This window comes from Pipistrellus kuhlii, unplaced genomic scaffold (genome assembly GCF_014108245.1).
Source record: "Pipistrellus kuhlii isolate mPipKuh1 unplaced genomic scaffold, mPipKuh1.p scaffold_m20_p_5, whole genome shotgun sequence".
NCBI lineage: Eukaryota > Metazoa > Chordata > Mammalia > Chiroptera > Vespertilionidae > Pipistrellus > Pipistrellus kuhlii.
The window spans coordinates 68,017,853-68,028,511 of record NW_023425551.1 but is presented as its reverse complement, the minus strand read 5'-3'; the positions used below and the strand labels follow the sequence as shown (position 1 = coordinate 68,028,511).

Here is a 10,659-nt window from a genome sequence, read left to right as displayed (position 1 = left end):
ATAACTTCCACCCCAAATTGCCCTGGTCCCTCCTCATTCCCTCCTGCCATTTATTTTCTGCCTCGGGGGCGGAGATCCTCCGCTGGACTTCCCTCCTGGCTGTGGGGATCCTCCTGCACCCTGAAAGGGAAAAGGGGGAAAATAGAGGGGGTGGGAAAGAGGGGGATGCGATGAATAGTCACCTTGGGATGAAACCCAGAAACCCTGTGCCTTAAAAGGCTCCTGAGCTCCAGGGTTGGGGGAACTTCGTTGTTATCGTTGTTGTTTACTTTGTCCTTATTAAGAAAAAAATAAACACTACCAAATCACCTTACTGGAAAAAAAATACATCAAAACAAACAAAAACCCACAAACCCCAAAGTGTTTTTCAGATTGCCTTTAAAAAGAACACTCTCCTCAATCCTTCCAAAGGCTTAGGTGACTATATTTTGATCCTCCGTGAGGAAAACCACTTAAAAGTTAGTTATAGACAAACCGCCATGAATCTAAAACGTTACTATGTCTCCTTTCGGCAAAGGAGGCTCCAGATCCACTCATGGGGTGTAAATGGGTGCATGTGCCTGTGTTGCTTCCCACATCTGAAAAAAATAATAATAATAAACTTCATAAAATGGAGACTGCGGCCAAGAAAAAGATGGCACACAGGATCTGTTGAAAATACATACAAACAAGCGGTAAAATAGCAAACAGTGCAGGCTCAGGTGCTCAGATAGTATCTAAGTTATCCACTGTGTCCATCAAAATGACCAAAAAACGTTAGCCATGGTCACTCTGGTGAGCTGGCTTTTTGTTCTATGGTGACAGAGGCACAGTTTTTATTTAAAAAAAAAAAAGTTATATAGCCATTCACACAGAGAGATCACCCTTAAAATCCCAAAATCCAGCCTTAAATATACCCTCCTGCGGAACACATCCGAATGGGAGCTTTTGTGTTTAAAAATCTCACTCCCTTTTAAAATCTAGATAGAAAAATGGGGTGGAGGAAGGCTGTTGGCCCCCTGGTTTCTCATTAGAAATTTTAAAGTCTTTTCATTCGTGGCCACCATGATTCATCATTTTCCACAGAGAGAGGCTTTTTAAAATGTGTATATTTCTATTAATCACACACATCAACGCTCTTTTCCTCCTTTCCATGCATGGGGCAGCGTCTGTAGACCTAGGCGTGACCCAAGGGGTGCTTACATAACGAAATGTGGGGTATCTGGGTGTCAATCCGTGTTTGTGATCTTTTTTTATAATATATATATGTCTGCGGGTTGCATCTAACTCCTGAGTGTGTGTGTGTGTAATCATGTTTTCTCCCTCTGCTGAGGCTGGCTCCGTCCAGCCTATTGTCTGAGACAACAGATATAAGTTGCGATGGGAGAGGAGCGTCGGGTTTGGTGTGTATCCCCCATTTCCAATTATAGATGGATCATTACAGACAGCGGAGCCCTGAGAAGCCAGACATCTGCTCCTCACATGAATGCACTCACCTCCTAGAGACCAGGCTGCCATCATGCTCTGGAAGCTCGTGGAGAATGTCAAGTACGAAGATATCTATGAGGTGAGCGGGCACCCTGGATGCATCTGAGGGTTTTGCAGATAGAGAATGTGAGCTTCTGGACACCCCAACTCATATATTTGTGTGGTTTGTTGTGTTTGCTTTTTTTTTTTTTAAGCTGTTTTTCCTAGCAGATTTCCGGTCGGTTTTCTGAGCTTTCTCTAACTTTTAGAAAGGCTGGCTTGGGGAAGAGACTTCACTAATTCTGAGAAAGAAGTGGAAATCTGACTAGACTAGAAGATTTCTCTTTTTTTTTTTTTTTCTTTTCTTTTGCTTTCTCTCTTCCTTGCCTCCCGATCACCCCCCTTAGCCTGGGATGGGGAAGGTGGGCAGAGAAGACAGGCTGCTGGTTGGGAGTGAGGGCGAGGGTTAGGTTTTCGAGTCTCCTTGGACTCAGGCTTTAATTTTTTTTTTAATTTTTCAATAAATTTTCTCTAATCGACCACAAACGGGTCCAAATAGAGGATGGGAAATAGAAAGAGGGAGATAGATAGATGGGTGCCGGTGGAGCACAAGCCAAGGAGTCATCGGTTATTTTTTTCCCCCTCTTTTCTTGGGTTTTGTTTTTCCGGGGATCAGAGCGCCCCATGGTTGGGCATTTTTAGGGAATTTGCTGCCGCTGCCCGGTGCGCGGTCCTCTGGGCACCGAAGGACCGGAGGGGCCGCGCCCGCGACGCGCTCTCGGTCTCGGAGCCGAGAACGCGGGGCGGCTCCAGGGCCGGGCGGGCGGGGCGCGGGCCCGCGGCCGGAGGGGAAGGGAAGGCCGGCGGCAGCCCGCTGAGCCGGGTTCCCGAACGGGGTGGCCTCGGAGACCCCAAATGAGGTGCTAGAGGAAGGGCGTTGGGGGGGACGAAGACTTCTCCCGCAGACGTCGGGGAGGAGGGAGAGAAAAGCCCGGGGAGAGGCGCCGGGCACAGCGGGCTGGGAACGGAGGTCGGCGCGGCGGGCCGCGGCGGGAGAGCGGAGGGGAGGAGGAGGGGACCGGCCGGGCGGCGAGCGCGGGGCCGGGAGTAGCAGTCGTGGTAGGACACCAGCCCCCGCCCCCTCCGCACCGCCACCGCCACCACCGCCACCACCACGGCCACCACCACCACCTCCTGTTGGGGGGAGCTCAATCCGGTAGCTCCGGGGAACGCCGGCCCCAGCCGCCTGCGGTGCCGGCCACCGGCGCTCCGAGCGGCCGAGCTCCGACGGCCGCCGCCGGCCCCGCGGGCCAGATGGGCTCGCCCGCCCGCCCGCAGGCAGAGCTCCCCATTGCCCCCAGCTCTGCCCAGCCCCGAATCCTAATTTTTTTTGGGGGGGGGGGGGAGAGAGAGAGAGAGAGAGACCTCTTCCTGCAAACGATGCAGGATGCTTGAGGCTTCCCTCTCCTCGTTGTGGTTCGGTGCGGACTGTAACGGGGAGCCCGGCCTCCGCTTCGGGGCGCTTGTTTCGGTTCGGCCTCCTGTTCTTTAGCGCGGGATGGGGGCAAAGTGGAAGGCGGTAGAACCCGCGTCCAAAAGAACCGGTGAACGGCCCCAGTGGGCATGGGCTTGGCACGGGCGGCCGTGGGGCCCTGTGGACGGAGCCCTCGGATGGGTATCTAGGCGGGCTTCAGGGGGCACGAAAACGTAAGCAGGGCATTTGATTGGGAAAAGTAAACTGGCTGAATGATAAAGGAGGGGGGGAGAGAAGAAAGAAAGAGGAAAAGGAAGGGTGGCGTGGAAGAGGGGATGAGAATAAAGGGGGAGGGGAAGAGAGGGGGAGAGAGAGAGAGAGAGAGAGAGAGAGAGAGAGAGAGAGAGAGAGAGAGAGAGAGAGAGAGAGAGAGAGAGAGAGAGAGAGAGAGAGAGAGAGAGAGAGGGAGAGAATATGTTGCAGGTATTCCCAGCTGCTAAATTCTGTGCTGAAAACACATACAGGAGAACCCACAGCCCGGTGCAAGGAGCCCGCTTAAGTCGGGAGGAAGGTTGAACTTTAACAGAAATGGCAGTCAAGCCAGTCGAACGGGTTCCTGAAATATCCGAAAAGGTTTTCTGTTGCCCCTGGCTTTGCCTGGAAAGGAGAGGTTTAGTGCACCCGAAGATTGATGGTGTGTGTTCTAAATGGAGGTAAAAATCACAGGCTTCACGTGTGAGCCTTAAAGAGGGGGACGGCTGCCCCAGCCCCCCTGTCGCCTCTGTCCTCCAAATACACATAAGCATCATCGCCCATGCTCGGCGGATGTCCGCACACATCCCTGCAAACAGCGGGGCCCGAGGCTGGCTTCCTCTTCTCTCCCCCTCCAAACGCTAGCCAACGCCTTCTTATTATTAACATTATTATATTTTTTTTGTAATACGCACACAAAGCACCTTGGGCGATCCGTTCTCAAGTCCCTCTCCAGGAACAAGGACGCCTCCATGCCACACAAGCCCCCTGCGATGCCCTCCCCCGCCGCCCCATCCGGGGATGCAGAGGCTGCTGAGCGGGCGGCTGTCCCCAGCCCCTCTCACTGAAGTTCTGCCTCTTTCCTGCTAAACTTTTCCCCCCTCCGACCGGCCGCCTCTGCCAGCCCCCTCGTCTGATTACATCTAGTAATTCTCCACTGAATGAACGTCATTTACAATAGTAGGGGAGCTCTGCGCTGGCTGCTGCTTCACGCTCCATTTGTCCTCCATTCTCCCTTTAAAGTACTCGTGTAATATTAATAGTCATGAATATCAATTATTATGAGGCGGTGTAGGCAAGCGGAGGGAGGAAGGGGCGCCGGAGCAGTCTGAGCCCAGCTGCGGGTGGAAGAGGACTGCTTCTGGAGCCCGGAAAAAAAAAAAGAAAAAAAAAAAAAAAAAAAGGCAGAAGGAAAGAAAAAAAAAAAGGCCCCAAAGACAGCAAGAGACCCATGCACAGCTCTGTGGGTGACAGGCAGCGCCAATCTTGTTTGGGGGTGGGGGGGGTGATTTTTTTTTTTTTTTTTGGATGGCTTGCCCTGGAAACACTTCAAGCTCAGCTTCTGTGTCCAGCTCGTTTCTTCGCTGGACTCCTTGATTATTTTTTTTTAATCATTGTTTGATTTTGAGCAGTAACCAGGCTTTTTTTTCCAGATGTTAGTCCACACCTATTCATCCATGGTGAGTTTGGATTCACGTTGTACCAGAACTGCCTGCATGCTCCCTCTCGCTGTCTCTCTCTCCCCATCTCTCTCTCGGTCTCTGTGTGCGTGTCTCACTCTCTCTGTCTCTGTCTTCCTCGGAGCGCCTTTGGCTTGGTAATTTAGCACCATAATTGGACGAGGCTGCAGCTGCTTCTCTCTGCATTGTGTGTTTCTCCGTCTGAGCTCTTGGAGTCAGCTGGGGAGGGAGGGGGGGAGACCAAAGAGAAAACTTTTCACTTGCCATTTGCAGTTTGGAAATTTAGGTGACCGTTTCTCCAAAAAGAAACACGGGGACTTTCCCATGGCATTTCCACAGAGGAGAGGGAGAAACTTAAACCCCCTTCTCTCACACACAGACCTCCTCTTTTTCTTTCTTTCTTTCTTTCTTTTTTTCTTACTTAGTGAACCACTCCAGATAGGACCAACAGGGAGTTGTCTGGGCTTTTTTTTATTTCCCCTCCTTCCAACCTCAAGTCCTTCATTTTCACACCCTGGAGTCTATCACAGCATTAGATAGAGAAAAGCAACCTTTGAAATAACTCCTTCAAACCACAGCTCCACTTCACAGGGGCTTAGGGTAGGTTTCCTAATGAGATCCATTTCAATCAGACACTATTTAAATTCATTCCTCTTGCGGGGGGGGGGGGGGTTGTTGGGGGGTGTGGTGGTAGGGGGACTGGGAACCCAAATCACACAGATCCCTGCAGCTCCTGGAATTGCCAGGCCGGGCGGGGAGCTCCCGGGCAGCCCCCTGGGTTGGCGGGGAAGGCAGAAGTTGGTTTTGAACTGGAGGGGCAGCGCAGCTGACAGTCTCATCTGCTATGCTCTGGAGCCCTGGCAGAGTTAGAAACCACTGCCCCCAACACCCAGCAGAGCACAGGCCGTGTGTAAGCAGGGTGTTTTTAAGGAAGGCATGTAGAAACTCCCTCCTCCATGCACAGCGATTTCCCCCTCGCCCTTTTTTGCTGGCTTTGCACTCCCCACCGAGGGCTCCGATGTCGGGTCGGTTGTGTGGGTGATTCTTCCCATTTCTTCCCCCCCCCCAAAAAAAATAAAGCCTTGCATTTGGGATTGCTGAAAAATCACTTGCCCTCTGAGCCCACTTGGCAGTGTCAGTTTCAGACTCCTGCTTCCCCTGGTCCCGGGGAGAACGCACCGAAGCCGGTTCTCCATGTGTCGCTTGTATTTTTTTTCTTCTTCTTCTCCTTCTTCCCCTTGTCTTTCCTCTCTCTCTCTCTCTCTCTCTCTCTCTCTCTCTCTCTCTCTCTCTCTCTCTCTCTCTCTCTCGGCTCCCAGGACCGGCACGATGGCGTCCCGAGCCACAGCTCCCGGCTCTCCCAGCTGGGCTCGGTGTCCCAAGGACCGTACTCGAGCGCCCCGCCGCTGTCCCACACTCCGTCGTCCGACTTCCAGCCGCCCTACTTCCCGCCCCCCTACCAGCCGCTCCCCTACCACCAGAGCCAGGACCCCTACTCCCACGTCAACGACCCCTACTCCCTGAACCCCCTGCACCAGCCCCAGCAGCACCCCTGGGGCCAGCGGCAGCGCCAGGACGTGGGCTCGGAAGCCGGCTCCCTCCTGCCCCAGCCCCGGGCCGCCCTGCCCCAGCTCTCGGGCCTCGACCCCCGGAGGGACTACCACTCGGTCCGCCGGCCCGACGTGCTGCTGCACTCGGCGCACCACGGCCTGGACGCGGGCATGGGCGACAGCCTCTCGCTGCATGGCCTCGGCCACCCTGGGATGGAAGACGTCCAGGTAAACCACCCACCGAGCGAACAAGAGGGACTGGAAATAAATCGCGAAGGCCCCTCCGGGAGAGGGGAGCGGCGGGGGTGGGGCGGCTGTCTCCTGGGGGGAGGGGTGGTAGTTTGCATCTTTAGGACAGGGGACCGCTGGACACAGCGTATGGGATTTGTTTGTGTCTGTAGGGACGTCTGTGGTTCTCTAGTGGAGGTCTGAGTATGCGAGTGGAACCGCTAGGAATGAAATCGTGAAGGAGGGAAGGAGGTGTGTGTAGCTGGATGGTTGAGCATCCTCAGCACCAAGGCTTAGATGTTCTTGTCTTGCCCCTTCCTGTTCTCTTGGATGTTGAGGGAACAACCTGGGGACCCTCCCCACCGCACGCCCTGTAGTGGGCCTGGCCTCATGGCTTGGTAGGTGAAGACCCAGCTGCCGAGGGGCTGGGGCTCCTGCGTGGGGACACAGGTCCTCTGTAAGCTCAGAGGTTCTGCTGGATTTGCAAAGACTATTAAGCGGTACAGTGCACGTTGGAAGAAAAACATGGGCTGCATTGATCCAAGCCAGGTATTCCTTCCAATGTCCCATACATAACCTGCAGGTCCCTTTTGCCAAGATGTTTGAATTCCAGAATCATCACCCAAGAAATGGGGTCTTTGTGGGGAGAGACCCAGAAAGCCACATTTCTGTCTGAGAGTCCGTGAGGACGGCTACAATGTGAGAGATTCTGCTCACCTTTCTGTTCATTAAATAACTGAGGAGCAATATTCTCCGCTCCCTCTTCAAACCTCCCCCTCCGTGAATACTTTTTCCTCTTAAATGTTACCATCTCAATGGAAAGGCATCACGTGTTTATTTCTTAAAACAAAAGGCTCAAAACACTCCCCCTACCCTCACACTATCCCATCTGCGACCTACACAATGGAGCCTGATTTGATTGAGAATACTTGATTAAACTAAACAAAGAAAGCATCAAAGAAATGCTTTTTTAAAAAACCTGTCTGGGTGATTCTAAGCAGGTCTCCTTTGGCTCTTGAGTTTAAATAGTCTCCAGAAAAGATAAATTTGGTTGAGAGGTATTTCATTGACACTCTGGTCTCATTGGCATAGTTGTGTACTTTCTGCGTTATAGTAGGCATACCTCTGAGGCAGTGAAAAACGAAATGGGGAAGGGACAAGGGTGCACAAGTCTTTCCTCTATTTTGATGAAGAAAAAAATGTGTGCTGGACAGTTAAAATGCGGTGGCAGCATCCGATGCGGTCTGTGGGTAGTCTGTGATGGTTTACTGTTTTAAAGGAAATCCAGTTATGTATTGTTTTCCAAAAAAGGACGGTCTCACCTGATTTGTGGCTGAGTTTTCCTACCGTAATAAGAATGATCGTTTTGATGATTTAATAGAGCTTGACTGTCCCTGTCTGGAGATCATGCTCATTTCAGAATATCATATGAGATGAGAAATATTTAATAGTTGTGGGGTGTTTTTTTTTAATGCACTGGGGTGATATGTGTCTGGGAGGGAGTTTTTAAATTAACCTTTCGGAGTACGGTTCAGAGTGCTAGATAATGAAAGTGGATCAGCTCATCACCATTGCTGTTGGCAGTGCTGACACTGGTTGTCACCTCCTACCGCCCCCCAACCCTGCTGGCCCAGTGACTCAGGTTACCCAACAGAGGAATTCCCCCCAAAGAGGGACCGGATTTATTTGGTTTCAGATTTTAAAGGAGTTTTGAGTGTCTGGCCAAATGCGAAGGACGAGAGAAAAAACGGGGCCCTGTCTGTGCATTTGGGGGGACACCCCTGTCCCAGCGTGGCTGGTGGGCCCAGCTGCTGTGGATGGGAACACAGACCACAGAGGGGAGGTAGCTCAGAGGGGAGAAGGTGCCAGCCCAGCCTTACAGGTTCCCCCCCACCCCACCTCTGCCCAGCTCCTTCCCCAGAAGCATCCCAGCTAGGAGTCTGGGGAAGTGGGCAGGCTCTTGGGACTCTGTGTGGATGACCCCGGTGCTAAGGGTGGCGAAGGATACACTGGCACTTTTCCCAGATGGCCCATCTCGTCGTGAGGTGTGCTTGTCTTGACTCGGGGTAGATGACAAAGATGGGGGAGAGGAGATGTGCAGGACCAGACCCCCAAATTCAGAGCTTCCATTTCTAGCTTCAGGATCTGGAGCTTGGGGGATCCAAAGTTACAGGAAGGAACCTGTCCGGGTTTCAAAGTTCCCTGCAGCCAGAATAGGCTTGCTGCACAGGGTTCTTCAGGCCTGGGCTGTAATCATTGGTTCAGTCTCAAGGGCCTAGTGGGTGTTCTGGATCCCCTACACCCCACCCCACCCGCCCACCAGACAGTCCCCGAGAGGACTGCCTGCCAGTGGACTTCACAACCACGGCTCCTCATCTGGCCAAGGGCGTAGGGGCTGTTATGTCTCACACACACACACACACACACACACACACACACACAGACATGCACACACACACACACTCACACTCACACTCATGGCCACCGCCCCAGCCATGAGAGGAGAGCTAATTAACCAAATGCTTCTAATATTTTTTTAAATGAAACTATAAAACCCTGTCAATTTCTATTTCAATTTACTCACAGGGGCTATTAAACTAGCAAATCGCTGCTTGGGTTCTGGGTATGCTACATTTCACCCACTGTGTGTGTGTGTGTGTGTGTGTGTGTGTGTGTTGGTGGTGGTAGGGGCAGTGTTTTAAAAAAAAAAAACTTAGAACCAAGAGCATCAGAAAGAAAGAGGGGCTGAGATGACACCTCGTTTGGAGTTTGTTTAGTTCCCAGGAAAACCTTTTTTCTCCTTCCAATCAGTTGCTCTCTCACCTCTCATCACCTCTGCCACCCATGAGTGTAAACATAGGAGGATGTGCAGGCAAACCTCCCAACGCGCGGGCACGCGCAGCCCCCACACACAGGCGCACACACACACACACACACACACATACTCCAACACACACCCCCGTGTCTTAAAGCAACCCCTGGTATCACTTTTAACTAAAGAAGTCTAGTAATTACGAGTCTGAGTTGTTTTTCTGCGCTTCCGCATGCAGTCCTAATTAAATCTTTACGATCCTCCCCGTGACGATTAAGCGCCAGCATGCTGCGTGAATATCCTGTACAAAAACCCAGCAGGCGGCCGTAATTAGATAGAAAATCAGACAAGAGCCTTCTCATTAACTACCACAACTACCCCGCGTCGCTGATGAGGCGTATATACATATTGACGCACCGACGGGAGTGAGGTGTGGGGGCGCGGGAGATCGCGCCCACGGACAGAGGAACGCTCGTGTCCCTCGTGGACGCGTCTCCGTTGTAGACACGTGGGCACAGGGAGCCGTGGATCCTGTGTGTATGCATGCGTGCGTGTGCGTGGTGGGGTCTCCTGAGGAGTCTCCAACAAGTTCCATGAAGTCGTTGTTTTTTTAAGAAGGATTTTTGCTATTTCTTCAGATGTGCATGTTGCAACTTGGAAAAAAAACGGTTCTTAACTGAGAATAACAATTTCCCCCCACCTTTCTGAGAGCGGAGGAGTGGCGGACTATTAAACACCCAAAGAAACAAAGTATAATCTGCCCCTTCCGTGCTTAGATCTTCTCATCTCTGGCCTCTGACACGCCCCTGGTTTGGGGGAGGCAGTCTCTCACACACACACACACACACACACACACACACACACACACCCGTGAGGAACATACACCTTGTCTGGGGATGCAGCACGAGGGGGGGTGGGAGGTGCAGTCAAAACACCACCTCGCTTCCCGGGTCCCTTTGCTTTGGGTGATTGACGAATGGGTCCAAACGTGGGTTTCTGTGGATCAGAGGAAAGCAGGTGTCCATCTCAGAGGGACCTAGCATTTATTTTAATTGTGTGGGCAGGCAAGGGAACCCACTGCTTTTGGAGGCCCAGGGATGCACAGCCAGACAGCAAGAAACCCATTCCAACAGCTCTTTCCCTTCAGAAGTGCTGCCAACACCCAGGGTGGAAACTTGCCTTCAGAGGGATGAAACCATGGCACGGAAGATGAAGGCTCTTGCCAATCCCCAGGTGCTGACTGGGAGCATCCGGGCCCTTGTGTGTGTCTGTGTATCTGTGGTGGCTGCCTTCCTAACAGGTGTGCCTCTTGCTGGGAAGCGGGGTTACGAGGGGAGCAAACGGTGCAGGTTCCTCCTGGGGACTGTTGTACGGCAGGAAGTTCACAGCGGCTGTGAATGGACCGCAGTGGGTGTGCGGTCCTGGTGGCTCGCAAAC

At 52.5% G+C, this 10,659-nt stretch overlaps 1 protein-coding gene and 1 long non-coding RNA gene across 13 annotated transcripts in view; one reads left to right on the top strand and one right to left on the bottom strand.

Annotated features, from left to right (window-relative positions):
- Positions 1-1,236: 1,236 nt before the first annotated feature.
- Positions 1,237-10,659, top strand: part of TFAP2B (transcription factor AP-2 beta) — a 29,332-nt gene continuing 19,909 nt past the window's right edge. For 3 of the 12 annotated variants that reach the window (XR_006739958.1, XM_036414237.2, XM_036414236.2), the window contains exons 1-2: positions 5,401-5,879; positions 5,918-6,410. Coding sequence is in view for 11 of the 12 variants with exons in the window: in XM_036414237.2 (XP_036270130.1) it covers positions 5,589-5,879; positions 5,918-6,410 (784 nt within the window). In the remaining variant the exon portion in view is untranslated. Of the gene's footprint in view, positions 1,547-2,855; positions 3,051-3,136; positions 3,154-4,605; positions 4,633-5,400; positions 5,880-5,917; positions 6,411-10,659 lie in introns of those variants that run through there. The other 9 variants (XM_036414244.2, XM_036414241.2, XM_036414238.2 and 6 more) reach the window with 8 other exon arrangements.
- LOC118705464 lies at positions 4,442-10,603 on the bottom strand. Its single transcript, XR_004983689.2, has 2 exons — positions 10,108-10,603; positions 4,442-4,851 (listed from the first exon to the last, which is right to left on the bottom strand). It is a non-coding gene; the product is annotated as an uncharacterized LOC118705464 (long non-coding RNA).